At 48.6% G+C, this 18,471-nt stretch overlaps 1 protein-coding gene across 1 annotated transcript in view; it reads left to right on the forward strand.

Annotated features, from left to right (window-relative positions):
• Positions 1–8,093: 8,093 nt before the first annotated feature.
• CCDC178 (coiled-coil domain containing 178) overlaps positions 8,094–18,471 on the forward strand; it is a 316,601-nt gene continuing 306,223 nt past the window's right edge. The window contains exon 1 of the mRNA XM_074985449.1: positions 8,094–8,716. Coding sequence (XP_074841550.1) covers positions 8,094–8,716 — 623 coding nt within the window. The remainder of the gene's footprint in view (positions 8,717–18,471) is intronic.

Here is an 18,471-nt window from a genome sequence, read left to right on the forward strand (position 1 = left end):
TGGTTTGCTGTGGCTTACTAAAAAACAACAGAATTTAACTTCTTCACATAAGCAAAGTTCACATTAGTAAGCATCCTACTCACATCAGTATTTATCCAGGCTCCTCCACATCATAACTGGAAGTGTGCTATGGGCAGATATTGCTAAGTTCATCTTCAGATACATGCCAGTGTATATTCCTCTAAGGTGTGTACTCACTAACCTTACTAGCACTAGAGACTCGGGGTAGCCATGTTAGTCTGTAGCTTCACAAATAACAAGCAGTCCTATAGCACCTTAAAGATGAACAAATTTGTTTATTAGATAACGAGCTTTCGTGGGTAAGACCCACTTCCTCAATCTCAGTGGAAGTGGGTCTTACCCACGAAAGCTCATTATCTGATAAATAAATTTGTTCATCTTTAAGGTGCTACAGGACGGTTTGGTGTTTGTGGAACTAGAGAATAGGCCTAGCAGTATGCATGGGGGTGGCTCAATAGTGCACCATGGCTCTTGTCCCTCTCTTAGCTATGTTAGGTGACAGCACCCTGACTCCTCTCAGTTCCTTCTCACTTTGTTTGGTTGTAGTTTCACAACTTTGCATTGTCGTAGTCTAGTTTCTTGTGTACAATGGTTAGCGTGGTCAGCAGATAGTGTTCCCCTGCAAAGCCTTCACTACAGTTTAAACATTGTCCATCACGTGGAGGGGAAATGTCCAACAATGAACTTCTTACACTGCTTTTTTTGTTTTAGCAAGGCATACCTTAAAGAACATTGTCCTGTAAATTGTTTAAAAGGAGGACTTGGAGCAGAACCTGCTTGACATTGTGGTCTGATCTGGTACAGAAGTCCTCTTTTGGCTGAAGATGACCCTTGTGCTCAGAGAGCACTGCTGCATTTTTTGACAGGGCAGGTGGCTTGCTGAAGAGACAGGGGATCCACCCCAGCCACTTTCTCTCTTCACCCCTTTGCTTCTCCTTCCCTACCCCGACCCAGGTAACAACCCTCTGTACTGCTGTTCCTACACCCATAACTCCTCACAATCCTTTCACCCCAAACCCTTCCCCAGGTCACAATGCCCTTCCTCATCCCAACTCCATTGTAGTCCCCTATCCTCATCTCCTTTCTGCACCCAACCTCCATTCCAGACCCCTCACCTTCTCCATTAATATCACGGAAGAGTGTGGCCCTTGACCACTTATCAAATTCGTGGAGTGTCCCCCCCATCAAAATATTTGCCCAATCCTGCATTAGATGCCAAAGCCATTCCTGAAGACAATGGTGGTGGTTTCAGAATATCTGCAAGCCCAGGTATCGGTGGTCTTTTTCTCTCTGCAGAGCTGCCTGAGTCCTCCCTCTCGCATATCTCCCGGGGGTGAGATTGAATTTAGCTCAGGTGAGACCTTCTTCCTCATTGCTGGACAATGTTGTGTTGTCTAGTTCATCCTCCCCTTCTGTCCCAGAGAGCTTTATAGTATTTCAGAAATTTTATGCAGCATAGCCACATTCCTGGACACCCACGTGGAGTTTCTCTAAGTGCCTGCCATCCCCAGGAGAGTAGCCCTCCAGATTAATGATGCCTCAGTTTGGATTACCTTGTCTAGGGTTGGGGTTGATTATCTTAGACTGATTACCTATTCTATGCCCCAGTCCACTTTTCTTCCCTGTACCTCTTAAGCATCTTCTATCCCAAGGCACTGCTCATTAAGCAGGACAGCTCTTTGGCAAAGTTCAGAGTGGTAGAAGAAGTTCCACTGGAACACTGTTCGCATGACTTTTACTCCTGGTACTTCCTGATACCAAAACCCAAAGGTGGGAAGAGACATATTCTTTAACTTTGGCTTCAACAAATCCACTGAGTGCAAGAGATCACTTTGTCAGCTATCTTCAACACATTGTTGAACAATGACTGCCTTATTGCCTTGGCCCTTTCGGGCACTTACTTTCATGTGTCTATTCCACTGAGCCACAGGAAGCTTCTGTATTTTGTGGCAGGAGAATGCCGCTTTCACTGTATGCTTCTGTTTTGGCCTCTCCAACAGCTCTGCCTCAGTCTGCAATCTCAGCCTTCCACAACAGTCTGCCTGTGTCTTTTGGGCCACTTGTATGCAGGTGATCCTGTTCACCAGCCTGCACCCTCACCCTCTTTAGATGTGGATCACACTGATTTACCACCCTGCCCTGCATTCTCTTTACAGGTTGGTACACCGTCCTCCACCAGTCCTAAATTACTTGCATTAGTGGGAGTCCGCAGTATATGAGTGCTAAAGAGTCCTCTCCATTTGGCCCTTTCCAACCCAGTTAGTGATTACTAATAAAGAGACGGGCTATTGGTTGGTGAGTGAATCTGGACTTGCTAAATGTGCAGATCCCATAATAAAAACAGGAAACCTCACTTCATATTGTAGTGTTGGAACTTTGGGCCTTCCAGAGTGCTATCCAAGAGCCGTAAGTGGTCCCAAAAGGAAAATGTTCTCTGGGTCTTATTTGCAACATGTAGTATCCCTGTGGTTGACCTCTTTGTGGCAAGGGAAACCAGGAAGTGTTGCCCTATTCTGCCCTTAAGGGTCTGAACGTGGACTTCCTTTCTGAGGCCTTGTCTTTTGTAGAACTCTTTTGGCCAACTCTTCTGTATGCCCTTCCATTTGTTCTAATCATCCCTCAAGTTATCCTCATACTCAGAGTGAATTGGGACAAACTCATCCTGGTTGCTGCAAGACAGGGCCAGCTTTCAGATCCCCTTCCTCTGTCAGTCCAACTTCTCATGTAATTTCCTGTCCATCCCAACCTGCTCACTCAAGCCGTGTCTACACGTGCACGCTACTCCGAAGTAGCGGCACTAACTTCGAAATAGCTCCCGTCACGGCTACACGTGTTGGGCGCTATTTTGATGTTAACATCGACGTTAAGCGGCGAGACGTCGAAGCCGCTAACCCCATGAGGGGATAGGAATAGCACCCTACTTCGACGTTCAACGTCGAAGTAGGGACCGTGTAGTTGTTGCGCGTCCCTCAACATCGAAATTGCGGGGTCCTCCATGGCGGCCATCAGCTGAGGGGTTGAGAGACACTCTCTCTCCAGCCCCTGCGGGGCTCTATGGTCACCGTGGGCAGCAGCCCTTAGCCCAGGGCTTCTGGCTGCTGCTGCGGCAGCTGGGGATCCATGCTGCATGCACAGGGTCTGCAACCAGTTGTCGGCTCTGTGTATCTTGTGTTGTTTAGTGCAAGTGTGTCTGGGAGGGGCCCTTTAAGGGAGCAGCTAGCTGTTGAGTCCGCCCTGTGATTCTGTCTGCAGCTGTGCCTGGCACCCTTATTTCGATGTGTGCTACTGTGGCGTGTAGACATTCCCTCGCAGTGCCTATTTCGATGTGGTGCTGCGCAACGTCGATGTTGAACGTCGACGTTGCCAGCCCTGGAGGACGTGTAGACATTATTCATCGAAATAGCCTATTTCGATGTCACTACATCGAAATAAGCTATTTCGATGTAGCGTTCACGTGTAGACGTAGCCTTAGAAAAAAGGCTTGTACCCTCCATCTTGTGATCAGCTCCCTGCACCCCCTGTCATGGTTACTGCATGACTAACTGAAGAGCAAGAGGTACATAAAGAGGCTGTCTGAAGTTTTCAGCATGATCCTTGGCTCATGGTACCTATCCAACAGAGGCTTACATTCAGGATATCTTGGGTTACCTGTTAAACCTTCAGAACCTGGTCATTGTACTCAGTTGGATAAGAATGCCCTTGGTACCAATATGAGCATTCTGTTGTGTCTTTTCTCCCTTCTCCTACCCCATTATTCAAGGAAGGTCTCTTTTTTTCTAATGATGTGGTGTTGAGACTTTGGAAGGTATTCTATGCTTATATCCTCCAGTTTTCCCTTGTGGGACCTGACTGAGCCTGTTGCATCCTGTACACTGCTGCCTTCCCCCACCCCTATTTCAGAAAACAGCATTTCTGCTAGCCATGACTTTGCAAGAAAAGTTGAAGGCCATAATGACTGAACCACCTTACATTCAATTTTCTGAGGACAAGACCTTTTATCCAAGGTGATCTCTCAATTTCATCTGAATCAGGCACTGTGTTTACCTGTTTGACCTAAAGCTTATTTGTCCCCAAAGGAGCAGCATCTTCCTTTTTTAAAATATTGAACATGGTAATGTGTGTACTAAAAACAGTATTCATTTGTCAGTGTCTGGTTAATATGTAATAAACTATTTTGAATGACAAAATTGTTACTGACAGTTGACTGTACATATAGGATTTTAAATATGGATGGCACTGGATATAGTGAAGATACTTGGCTATCAAACTCTTCCAAGTTAATGTTAAAGAGATTGGGATGTGCTGTGAAGGAGAAGATGTTTCAAGGTATTCATTCTGAATGACAGAATTTTACTCCACAGTAAATTTTCCCTCATTCTGCACTATTCTATCTGGTAACATCTGTAATCTGGCCTGATTTTATTTAGCTGGACTACCACTTATCATAGGTGTGGCCAAGTTTCCTGTGGTCCCTAATGCTTGTTTTTAGCCACCAATCCTGGCTGTCAGTGTTGTGTGCTGTTGTTTAGCTGTAATTTACCCCCAAATATCTTCTAAGAGCCAAGTAAGTAGTGGAAGTGTTGATAAAGCTTCTCGACAATATTGACCTTTCATGGTCTATCACATTCTCTGGTTTGGCACCAGTGAGGTGCTGAGGGTATTGGACTAGAGAGATTCAACTTAAAGTAAAATTGTTTTTCCTTGTGCAACATAATTTTTGAAGTTTGGAGTAATGATTTCAGTATACCCAATATTTTACACATTGTTAAGGCTTTCTGATTTACAGGATAGGCTGTGTCTATACTACAAGATAAATTTGAATTTAAGGCAGTTAGCTTGATATTACCATGGGACTTTAAATACCATTAGCGCAATTTAGAGAGCACTAATATCGAGATGGATATAGTGTCAAGCTCAAATTCAAAAGTTGGATTAAAGGACAGCATGGAAGCGCCACGTCTTAAAAGTGAATTTATTAGCCTCCAGAGGTGTCCCGTATGTAACCCACAGTGCCCCTCAGTGCTCTGCTCTGGCTGCTGCTCTGCAGGTGCTCTGGAATTAGGTAATGGGAACACTGTGAATTTCAAAGTGGGAGCAGGAAGCCTGTGGCTGTGGGCTCATGTTTGTATGAAAGCCTGAGAAATGTTTCTTTGTTTGCTAGTAGCACTGTGAGCGCACCTACCCATTACAAATAGCCCCTGCAGGGAGTTTGTGATTCTGTCTCTACACTTGGTATTTTTTTTCTGCGCTGCCTAGTGCCAGCTGCTGTCCCGCTGCACCACATGGCAACAAAGCTGCTGTGGGGATTGTGCTTGCGTAAGATGCTGAGAAACTTTTTCTCAGCAGTTTACCTTTGTGCATAAACTCTCCTCCCTCCCCCACAGGTGCCACACAGTCGGGGTCTTTCCCATGCTCAGCCACATCACATGGGTATCCCCCGACCCCGTAAAAGGACATGTCTGGCATTTGATGTTGACCATGCTGCAAGGCAGCACCCTATCTTAGCTTGTGCGTGCTTAGGGCTCCAAGGCCAGGAAGGAATTTCAGGGATTTGCAGCTGCCAGGGGGAAGTCTCTCCCCAGCAAATAAGATATTTGGGGATTTACAGCCAACAGGGGGAAGTCTTCCCCCAGCAACTAAGATACTCGAGGGCTTGCTGTGGCTGGGGGGAAATCTCCCCTTGTGGCTAAGATAGTTGGGGGTACCACTTCAACTGCCCCCCACACTGAACCCCCTCCCACATCCCTAGCAAGCAACCCAGTGGTGCTTGCAGCCACCGTGGGGAAGTCTCCCTTGGCACCTAAGGTACTCAGGGGCTTGCTGCCACTGGGGGGAAGTCTCCCCCAGTGGCTAAGATACTCGGGGGACTTCCTGCCACCAGGAGGGAGTCTCCCCTGGTGGCTGAGATAGTCAGGGGGACTATTTCAGCTACTTCAACATTCCAGCTAGCCCTGCAGCAGCAGACCACATCGGCCCCTGACCCCGACCCACCAAAAATATTTTTTTGACATTTGCTGTCCATTGCAGAGACCTGCTGCTTTGATGTTTCTGTTATAAAATCTTTTTGCTAACATCTCCTTTCTGTCATCATGCTTTGACCCCCTCAGAAACACAAAGGGGAGGGCTTGTTGAGTTTCCCGTTCTCATTATAAGGTGTACGAGATTCTTCTTTGAGTGATCCCTGTGGGTGCTCCACATTCGGTGTCGGGCTCGTCCCGGCGCCCCAGATTGGAGATTTTCAAGCCATATCTCGTTGGGTTGCACATGTGCCGATGCACAACGGTCCTTCACGTGCTTTTGGTCACGTGCGCGATCCAGTCCATGCCAGTTCCTCTCAACCGTCAATGGCTGCAGACGGAATTCACTTCGACTCCAACGCCTAAGACAGATAAATATGTTCCTAGCTCTATTATCAGTGTTTCATTAAGTTCGTTCTCTTATAAACTGTTTGAAGTTCTTCTGTGTGTAGTTTTTTAAAAAAAAAGGAAAAGGGAGAAAAGAGAGAAAGAAAGGGGAAGAAGAGAGAGAGGAGGCAGCTGCCCTCCACAGCCTGCTACCTCCACAGACTGTTGAATCGTATCTGTTTTACTAGCTATTAATAGCTGTTAAGTACCCTGCTAAAGTTACAAGTTGTTAAGTATCTGAGAAATGTCTTTGCTGGGGTTTAAGAAATGCAACTTATGCCGTGAAGCTATGCCTGCCTCCCATGGCCATAGCAAGTGTATTCGCTGTTTGGGAGAGACCTGTGTCCTGCAAAAATGATCTCACTGCTCCAAACTGACAGCCAGAGCAAGGAAGGACAGGGAGATGAGGCTAAAATGATTCTATTTGAAAAGGCTCTTTAGCCTGAGATGTTGGAGACGCCCTGCAGGGAAGGGCCCTCAGGGCTGCATAAGAGAAAGGTAACCTCTGTGACCTCCTTGACGCATAAGAAAAAGAAGATATCTTCCGCTTGATCCTTGTTGGTATTATCTATGAGCAGGACGAGTGAGGCACGGGGATGAAATGCGCTTGCTGTCCAGGGCAGTGCAAAGGCCGCAGAACATAAGACAGTGCCTGGGGCTCAGACCGTCAAGGAGTTGGCACCGAGGCACTGAAGCGGCAGGCACTGGAGGCCACGGCACCAAGACTCCCGGCACTGAGAGCACTGGAACTGGAGGCTCCGGCACGGGCTCCAACAGTGGTGGAGGTTGCGGCCCTTGCGGAACTGCAGGCAGAGGCACCGGGTGCAGCACTGACGGCACTGACACCCGCACCAAGATCTCAGGCACCAGATGCATTGGCACCGACAAAGCAGCCACGCGGGCTAGGCAAGGCAAGGGATAAAACCTGGCACCAAGGTCCATCACCAGACCTTCTTATGATGCCACTCTTGCCCTGTTCTCCACCCGAAGTGTGCATCACGAAACGGCCGGCAACACCACCAGCCTTCCTGGGACCTCCATCTCCATTTTTACATCCAGCTTCTCCCTGGCTTAGGCATCCCTCGCTGGTTGCCTCAGAGGAGCTGCATGAGCATTTCTATAGAGCATCTCCGCCGATGTCCACATCATCTAGGAGATCATGCTCCTCTCAGCACTATACATACAGGCATCAATCATGGTCCAGATCTCCATCACCGGGTCCCTGCCCTTGCTACTACAGTCACTTGTATCATGATGAACGTCACTGGCACTGGGGCTCAAGGTCAAGGGATAGATCCCCGCTCCAATCTTTGTCTTATAGATATTCCCCCCCACCCTAAAAAGAGCATACGTCTCTCCACTGGGAATGGGTCCAGAGTCCGTAGACCTTCCCCTGGAATCCCTAAGGGAGTGGGCACAGGAGGTGTCCGAGGAACAAGGGGAAGCATATCACACTGATGCCTCCTCATCCTCCCCAGACGAAGCAGTTGTTCCAGGAGATGTATCTCCCGCAGATGATCTCAAGCAATTTCATGAGCTCTTTAAAAGGATAGCATGGACCCAAGACATACAGATTGCAGAGGTGCAGGAGAAACAGCATAAGCTTCTCAAAAACCTGAGACCCGCCCCACATCATCTAAAATTGCCGTCCCACTAGATGAAGCCATTATGGAGGCTGCCACAAACATATGGAAGACTCCAGCCTCCATTCCACCTACAAACAAGCAGGCAGACAAAAAGTACTTTGTCCCATCCAGGGGGATGGAGTTCTTGTTCAACCACCCCCAACCAAATTCCCTCTTGGTGGAGGCTTCTCAGCATAGATCGAAGACACCACAATACAAATGCACAGGATCAGACAAAGACACAAAAAAGCTGGACTTATTTGGAAGGACGGTATATTACTCTTCCACCCTGTTGCTGCTCATGGCCAGTTATGCCACCCACCTTTCAAACCATAATTTTGACAACTATATGAGACTTACCTCGCTCATGAACTTCCTCCCGGATGATAAGAAACCGGTCTTAAAGGCGATAGTCCAAGAAGGCAATGCGGCCTCACGTACAGGTGTCCAAATTGCCTTAGATGTGGCGGACACAGCAGCCCGCTGTACAGCCACCACAGTGGTGATGCGCAGAGAATTGTGGCTCCAAACATCTGGTATCCCCAAAGACCTGCAATCAAAAATCGAAGACCTCCCTTTTGATAGGGAAAAGCTGTTTGCTGACTCTACAGACTCAGTCCTCCACTCCAGCAAGGACTCAAGAACTACTCTGAGAATGCTGGGAAGGTACACCCCTCCCCTCCTTACAGGAGGAAAAGATTCTATCTACAACAAAACACTACACCTACCACTCCCAGTGCCCACAGTACCAGCGAGGTTACGATCAAGGACGCCACCAGCAACAGCAGCAACAAAGGCCAGCTAGGCGACGTCCACAGCAAAGCTGCGCATCGGCGGCACGGATCCCCAGGCAGCAAGTTTGACTGCTATGTCGAGGACTGCGACACCACGAACATCCTTCAGTGCCATTCACAGCATATGTTTCACCACCGACTCAGACCATTCTGCTGTCAATGGCAGAGTATCACTACAGACAAATGGGTATTGGAAATCATTGCCATGGGGTACACCATCTCATTTCAATCCATGCCCCCACCAAAACCCCCTACCCAGTCCCTCTTCAGGGACCCCTCTCACAAGATGATGCTAAGCAGGAGGTAGACCACCTCATATCCATGGGGGCGGTGGAAAGAGTCCCGGACGAGTTTCAAGGGAGAGGTTTTTACTCCACGATATTTTCTCACAGAGAAGAAAACAGGAGGCTGGAGACCAATCTGGGACCTACGGGTTATCAATCGTTATCTCCACAAACAGCGTTTCAAAATGACCACAATCGCTTCCATAGTCACGGCACTGGATGATGGGACTGGTTCACAGCCCTTGACTTACAAGATGCGTATTTTCACATAACAATCCATCCAGCGCACAGGCGCTTCCTCTGCTTTGCAGTGGGCACAGAGCACTTTCAGTACAGAGTCCTCCCCTTTGGCCTCTCTTCAGCGCCCAGGGTCTTTACCAAGACACTTTCCGCAGTGTCAGCTTACCTGCATTGACAGGATGTATTCATCTTCTCGTATCTGGATGACTGCCTGCTGAAGGGTGTCTCATGGACAGATGTTCTGTGCATGATAAACATTACCACAAAGGTTTTTCTCTCGCTGGGCCTAGTCATCAACTTCCAAAAATCAACGATGGAGCCCACGCGAAACATAGAATTCACAGGGGCACACCTAGACTCCATTACGTCGAGGGTATATCTGCCTGACACATGTTTTCATGCCATCTGGCCCTTGGTGCAAGTGCTGATGTACAGCCCCACACTGCCAGTCCTAACTTGCTTGCAGCTACTGGGACACGTGGCTTCCGCCACGTTCGTGGTACAGAATGCCAAACTATGTAGACAATGCCTTCAGCACTGGTTGGCAGTGGTGTACAGGCCACTCACAAAAAGGTATCGCCCCCAGCAGAGGTGCGAAAGTCTCTGGCATGGTGAGCAGACCCCAAGAATTTACTATCAGGGGTGCCTTTTCAGCAACCGCAAATCACAGTTTTTCTCATGATAGATGCCTCCCACATAGGATGGGGGGCACACGTGGTCAGCAAATCGACACAAGTACAATGGTCCTGTATAGAGATGGCAATGCACATAAATGTATTGGAGCTCAGGGCGGTGTTCAACCCATGCAGGCACTTCCGCAAACACCTGCAGAACAAGGTAGTGGGGGTCAACACCGACAACACTTCCACAGTGTTCTACATCAATCGCCAAGGCTGAGCCAGATCCCACCCATTTTGTACAGAAGCAGTCCGACTGTGGAACTGGTACATTGCAAACAACATAATCTTAAAAGCCTCTTACTCACCTGTTGTCCACAATGCAAGGGCAGATCCCCTGAGCAGGCATTTTGCTCTCACGCATGAATGGGAGATCCGCTCCTATCTGTTCCACAGTATATTCGACATATGGTGGTTCCCTCAGGTCGACTTGTTTGCCACCTACACCAACAATAAATGCCCTCAATACTGCTCCAGAGCAGGCATCGGGCAAGACTCATTGGGGGATGCCTTCCTGCTCTCATGGAGTGGCCCCTTGCTGTATGCATTTCCTCCCACAATACTTATTCACAAGGTCCGGGAGAAAGCAAGGAGGGAGAGGGCACACCTCATACTTATAGCCCCAACATGGGACTGACAGTATTGGTTCCCTCTACTACTATGCATGTCATGCTGCCCACCACTCCCCCTCCTGTTGTACTGGTCTTCCTCATGCAAGACCAAGGGACCATGACGCACGCTCATCCTCGAATGCTCCACCTCAAAGCATAGTTAATGCTCATTGACTTAGAGAGAACATGCTCAGAAGGGGTAAAAGAGGTCCTGGAATGCAGTCGACGGGCCTCTACCAGGAAGGCTTATGCATACGAATGGAAACGCTTTACGTCCTGGTGTCCGTCCAACAATACCTCCTCTAGAGGTCTCCATTCCTACAATTTTGGAGTACTTACTGGATCTGAAACAGGGTGGACTCATTTTTTCATCACTAAAGGTCCACCTTGCAGCTGTATCAGCATTCTGACATAACGGCGGATGGGTCAACTGTATTTGTCCATCCCATTACCACATGGTTCCTAATGGCCCTCGCAAACTTGTACCCCCCGTGGAAACTGTTGTCGCCTTCATGGAGCTTGGATCTGGTCCTTGACACACTGTCTAGATCATCCTTCAAACCATTGGCCTCCATCTCCCTCCGACTACTTACCGTAGAAACAACCTTTTTTCTCATGATTACGTCGGCTCGCAGGGTGAGCGAGCTGGCAGTGATAATGGCAACGCCACCCTATACAACCTTCTCAAAGGAAGCGGTGGTTCTGCGCCTACACCCGGCATTCCTTCCAAAGATCTCCTCGGAGTTCCATATTAATGAGCCAATAGCTCTACTATCCTTCTACCTGAGACTGCATACCTCGAGTATGGAAGTGTGGCTGCACTCACTCGATATGAGGAGGGCACTAGCCTTTTACGTATACGGAACTAAACCCTTCCGGAAGACGGATAGGCTCCTGGTGTTTCTGGCACCCAGGTCAAAAGGGGAAAGGCTATCATCAAAAAGAATTTCAAATAACATAGTTTCCTGCATAAAAATGTGCTATGAGCTCTGTAAAACCTCTCTGCTAGTTCTGCCCAGGGCTCACTCTATTAGAGCAATTGGCGGCCTCAACAGCCTTCTTTAAAGGAGTCGCACTAAAGGACATCTGCAGAGCAGTGACATGGTCCTCCTTTGACATCTTTGCCAGACACTATGCGATTCACCAGGTGTTAGATGAGGATACACGTCTATCGACAGCAGCCCTTTCAAGGGCAAGCTGCACATAAATTCAGTCCGGTACTCACCTCCATTTTTCTGGGGTCACTGCTGGGTAGTCACCTAATGTGGAGCACCCACAGGGAGCACTCGAAGAAGAAAAAGAAGTCACTCACTTCTGTGGTAACAATGGTTCTTCGAGATGTGTCCCCATGGGTGCTCCACTGCCTACCCATTCCTTCCCACTTCGGAGTTCTGCTTTATGTTTTTCAGGACCACCTGGGGTGGTTGGTCGAGGAACTGGCGTGGACCAGATCGCGCACATGACAGAAAGTGCTCAAAGGACCAGCAGGCATCGGCGCATGCACGACCTGACGAGATACATCTTGAAAATCTCCTATCTGCAGCGCTGGGGTGAGCCCAACACCTAATGTGGAGCACCCACGGGGACACATCTTGAAGAACCATTGTTACCAGCCAAGTGAGTAACTTCTTTTTTCGCTGCCATTTCTCGTGTTTGCAGTGCCTGTGTAGTGAAGAGGAAAGTCAAAAATCCTTTTTTCCTAGACTTCTCTTTCTTCTAACTTTCTTCTATATTATTCTTAGGGATCCAGTGCAATCGTGGGAGGGGGAACATTCATTGGATGGCCAGTTGAGAACACAGCCTGTGCCCAGAAGCCTTATAGTTCACTGGAAAGCCAAAGATTCTCCACTCAGTAATACTCTGTTTTCAAAAACTTTCCTATTTTCTCTTTCTTCAAACTTTTCAGGGTTCTTGTATTATGTTCAGGGATCGGATGCAATCATGAGAGGGGGGACACCCAGTGGATGGCCAGTTGAGAATTCAGTTACAGAAGAAAGACATATCTGGAAATATTTTTAACATCTCTGTGGACGCCCTACTTTTCCTTCCTTCCTTCCATCCAATAGAAAAATGGACATTTGCTTACCATGGGAGGGGAGTGATGAAAATGCAATGTGGGAAGATGATCTCAAAGACCTGTGAGCATATCCAGTTTGCTATGGGGATGAGGGAACTGTGGGATAGGTTCTCTCAATGCACTGCTGCAACAGTCGATGTTTACCAGTTGAGTGTGGTGGCAATAAGTCAACTTTGTGAGGACTGTGTGAGGAGGTGAGGATGGTCAAATTCCAACTTATAAATTCCAGAATTACAAAATTGATATGAATAAATTCAAAGTTATTTCATAGTGTAGACTCAGCCATAGAGAACTAAAATGCATTGCATACTAATTACTGATAGTGTCACAATTTGCTCCATTTCTGCTGAGACAGCCTGCATTTCTGTGATTGAACCTATAAGCTACGTCTACACAAGAGCGCTACTTTGAAAGAGCGTTTTTCGAAAGAGAGCGATCAAGAGATGCTCTTTCGATATGTAGCGTCTACACATGAGCTGGGGCTGGCACTGTCAATGAACGATGTCAAAAGGGTCATGCAGCATATTGAAAGGGGCCACCTCAGACGTGGAAAGAGAGCATCCACACGTACCAGCGGCCTCTTTCAAAAGAAGGGGCCAGGAAAGACAGTGGATGGGTCACAGGGCAGCCAAGCCCTTCCAGGGCTGCAGCAAGGTGCTCCTTTAAAGGACCCCTTCCTAACACCTTCAGCCTGCACAGCACGAGGCCTCTGGAGTTGCCACAAGCCCCGCAGACACAGTGCCCGCAGGAACAGTGACGGAGCAGCAGCAGCTTGACACCCTGCTGGCTGCCACCGGCGGAGTGGGTGTCCTATTAGCTGCAGCACTGGTGGCCACCCAGCAGCTCCTGGCAGTGGAGACCCACCCCCAGCGGCAGAAGGAGATGCTTCAGACTATCGGGCCCTACTGGCCCACCCCTTCATGTGCTGGTTCTGGAGCCACCCCACTCACTCTGAGTGGTGGGAGCAACTGGTCATGAGGGAGTGGGATGATGACCGGTGGCTCTGGAATTTCTGGATGAGGCAGCAGACCTTCCTGGAGCTCTTCTAGTGGCTGATCCCCACCCCAAGACACCAGGACACCTGGATGTGGCACACCCTCCCTGTGGAGAAAAGGGTCATGATAGCTGTCCGAAAACTGGCCACTCCAGCCGGCTACTGCTCCACGAGATAGCAAGTTGATGTGGGCAAGGCCACAGCTGGGGCCATCGTGATGGAGGTAAGGAAGCCTGGGCATGCACCCACTGAGGGGTGGGGAGCCCAGGGCAGTGGGGCGGGGGGCGCCGGGCAGACCCTGCATAGCCTCGTGGGTGCCTATGTTCCCTCACTGCAGGTGATCTGCATGCTAAACACCATGCTCCTCCAGAGGGTCATCTGCATCGAGGACTTGGATGTGGCCATCATGGGCTTTGGTGCACTGGGGTTCCCAAACTGCTTCAGGGCCCTCAATGGGACACACATACCTAGCCACACCACAGAGCACATCAGAGGATAATTCATAAACTGTAAGGGTTACCATCCCATGGTCCTGCAGGCCATGAGTGCGCAAGTTTTCTGCAACTCAGGCATCTGCTGCTGGCTGGAGGTGGGGACCTATATCCTCCAGAGATCCTGCTGGGGGACACCACCGAGCTCCTCTGCCTGGTGGCTGTTGCAGAATACCTGCTCCAGCCCTGGCTCATGCAACCCTATACGGGCCACCTCACCCCCAGCCAGGAGCGCTTCAATGGCGAGTTCAACCACACCCACCATGTGGTTGAGCACACCTTCAGCCGCTTGAAGAGGCGGTGGCGCTGCCTCCTCTCCCACCTGGATGTGGGTGTCCTCAGTGTCCCGCAGGTGGTGGGTGCCTGCCGCACTTTACACAATATTGTGGAGAGTAAGGGGGAAGCCTTCGTGCAGGGGTGGGCAGTCAAGGCTGGCACAGGCTACCCTCAGCCAGCTGCTGCCCATAGCCTCCAGGCTCATCAGGATGGGATCCACGTCTGGGAGTTCCTGCACCAGTACTTTGACCAGGGGCCGCAGTGAGCACTGCTCCAGCCACCTCCTGCACACACCCCCCACCTCCCGAACACTGCTGCCCCCACACCGAGCACACGACACACAGTGGTATGGGAAAAATAAAACTGTGTATTAAAAACTACAAAAACTATGGCTAACATTTATTTTTCTCTACAGAACTGTGGGGGCAACTATTTACAGGAGAGGGGATAACTGTATACAGAGGAAGAGGAGGAACCTAGGTGGCTCAGGCAGTGAGCCATCACTCCAGGGTGAGAGTGGAGGGCTGCGACCCCTGCTGACTCTGGGTCCCAGGCCATGCCCTTGTCTGGGGTCCCCAGCGAGGCTGGGTGGGGGGTGGAAAGTAAGGGGAGGTAAGGCTGGGGATTGGCCTCGGTCTGGCAGTGTGGCCCAGTGGGCTTCTCTCCAGAGGGGCTGGTGGGGGGGGGCAACACGGTGTGGTGGGGGGGCAGCTGGGCCAGAAGTTCCCAGTAGAAGCCCACCATATCTTTAAAGGTGGCCATAAAGTTCCTCCAGCGCTAGGGGCCACCCCCTCCTCAAAATAGAGGCGCTGCCCTGCCAGCGCCACCTCACGCTAGATGGAGGTGGCAATGTGGGGGTCCTTGGCTGGCTGCCTCAGGCTCCGCCAAGACTGGGCCCATCCAGGCACTGGTGGTGGCTCAGGGCATTCACCATCCCTCACCTCCGGGGTGCTGTCCGGGCCCACGGATGGGGCAAGACTTTCCTGGGTGTCTGGCAGGTAGCCATTGTTCTCTGTGGGCTGCGGGGGGTCACACTGATGCAGGCAGGGGCCAGACGCATACCCAGAGACCAGCTACTCCAAGATCGGCCCAAAAAAGCCAAGAACAGAACACCACTGGTCATCACCTACAGCCCCCAACTCAGACCACTGCAACGAATTATTAAAGACCTACAACCTATTCTTAATCAGGATGCTACACTCCAGAAGGCCCTGGAGTGCCTTCGGGGTGCTGTCCGGGCCCACGGATGGGGCAAGACTTTCCTGGGTGTCTGGCAGGTAGCCATTGCTCTCTGTGGGCTGCGGGGGGTCACACTGATGCAGGCAGGGGCCAGACGCATACCCAGAGACCAGCTACTCCAAGATTGGCCCAAAAAAGCCAAGAACAGAACACCGCTGGTCATCACCTATAGCCCCCAACTCAGACCACTGCAACGAATTATTAAAGACCTACAACGTATTCTTAATCAGGATGCTACACTCCAGAAGGCCCTGGGTGACATGCCTGTTCTTTCCTACAGACAACCTCCCAACCTCATGAGGATCCTTACTAACAGCCACAGCCTATACCCCAGGAACACCAGTCCTGGAACCTTTCCCTGTAACAAAGCCCGCTGCCAGCTTTGTCCACATATCTTCTCTGGAAATACCATCACTGGACCTAACCAGGTTACTTACAGAATCACGGGCACTTTCTCATGCTCCTCTACTAACATCATATATGCCATCATGTGCCAACAATGCCCAGATGCTTTGTATATTGGACAGACTTCTAACTCCCTTAGACAAAGGGTCAACGTGCACAAAATAGACATCAAAACACTCCAGATCCACAAACCAGTTAGTCAACATTTTAATGGAATGGGGCATTCTGTCAATGACCTCAAGGTATGTGTGTTACTGAAGAGAAATCGCTCGGTTTTAGAAAGAGAAGTGGACGAGCTGACATTTATATTCAAATTCGGCACGTTAAGACATGGTTTAAATCGTGATGGGAACTTTCTGAGTCACTATAGGGGCTCATCTGCATACTTAACTCAATCTAATTCTTGACCTTCCCCCCGACCCCTCCACTCTCTGATTTGCTCACCTTGATTATCTTTTTCTGATTTGTCCTCCTTGCTTACTGTTTTTGGTTCTCTGTGTCTTAAATATTGAGTCTGTTCTGGTCTGGCTATGGTCTGAAGAAGTGGGTCTGTCCCACGAAAGCTCACCTAATAAACTATTTTGCTAGTCTTTAAAGTGCTACTTGACTGCTTTTTGTTTTGATAGTGTACAGACTAGCACGGCTTAATCTCTGTTACTATTCAACATGCAAGGCACTACATTTAGCCGTTTGGAATGGAGATCCATCAGCTACATGAAAAAACTCGCCCAGATCCAGACAGACATCATCTTTCTCTCCAAATGCAAGAAAATGGACATTATACTCAAGGGACTGGCAGTGAAAAACCCATTACAATCAACATACTACACTGATGCAGGCAGGGGCAGCACATGTAGCAGCTGCTGCCTGCATGCGCTCAGCTTCCTACCACGGGGTTTAGAGGTCCGTATGGCTTGAAGAGCTGCTGTGCACAGAGACCATAGAGCCCCGCAGCACATCTCCATCTAACCACTGATTGCCACCATGGTGGACCCTGTCAAAGTAGCAGGATGTGAGTGTCTACACACCATCTTTTTTCGAAGTTAGATGTTGAACAAGCACCCTGTTCCTATTTTCTGTTTGGAACAGCAGTTTCGACATCTGCGGTGCCTAATGTAGTTTCATCTTTGAAGTAGCATGTGGGGTGTGTGGACGCGACACACGCTGCTTCAAAGGTGGTGCCTGCTTTTTTGAAGTAGCAGGCTAGTGTAGATGTGGCTATAGTGTATTTTGGGCATTTAGGGTATGAAGTAGCCAAAAATAGTCCTTGTGGCTGCTGCAAATTCTAGTATCTTTTTTTGCTTTGCATCTGTGGACAGATGTACCAGTAAAAATAATACAATGCATTTATATAATTGACAAAAAGGCTGAGACTTTTTACAATTCATACAATAAAAGACAATATTCAACACATATATTTTATGTTTTTTTTTGTTTGACTAAAACAAATTTGATTCTCCATTTATCAAAAGGAAGCCAGGTTCATAACTAGTCCATAAATATTTAAGGTGCAGAGATGAAATCCTTGCTCCTTTGAAGTAAGTGGCAGAATTCCCTTTGGCTTTAAAGTAAGGCTAGGATTTCACCTCAGATTTTAAGCAGTGGTCCCCCTTTCTCTGCAACTTTTTGACTTTTTTGCTGCTCATGAAGGTTTGGTCTCATGAGGTCTGTAATACGTTGAGCTAATAGTGGTGGTTGGGCTTTGTATGCAATGCCTGGATTGTGTTTATTGGCCTGTGGGAGGCGAACTAGATGATCTGGTGGTCCTTCCAGCCTTAAATTGTAGGTGCAGAAAGAGAGGCCTAGCTGAAGCTCAAAGATTCTAATTTAAAACATTTTAATGTTTATGTTCAGTAAATCAGAACAGCAGAATTTGACCTCAAATATTCTTTTTTGGAAATAACTTATCCTTAAGGCTTGAAGCATTTTCTGTAGCAACTTTTCACAGAGTGGAATTTTGACTAAATAAATGCTAATGGTAGGATAATGATATTGAGACCTCATTGAGTTACAGATGTTTTAATGAGGTACTTTCTCAGCAAGAATAAGTGCGTTAAAGAATGTGAAAGAATTTTGCACTTGTACTCTTATATGGATAGTATCCACAAGAACAGCCATTTTACTATACATTTTACTATACATTTATTATTCACCCTTCCCTTGCTATACGTGCACAATTGGTTCCCAAATTTCTGCTTGAAGGTGAAAACTAGTAAGAGGGACTCTAAATTCCCATTAAAATACACATAAGTCTCTGATTCATTTGAAGTGCTCATAACTTAGAGAAGGAGTGGCAGCAGGTGGCGCTGCTTTTGAAAGGTAAGTGAACCTTG

The sequence above is a fragment of the Carettochelys insculpta genome, chromosome 2 (assembly GCF_033958435.1).
Source record: "Carettochelys insculpta isolate YL-2023 chromosome 2, ASM3395843v1, whole genome shotgun sequence".
Classification (NCBI taxonomy): Eukaryota; Metazoa; Chordata; order Testudines; family Carettochelyidae; genus Carettochelys; species Carettochelys insculpta.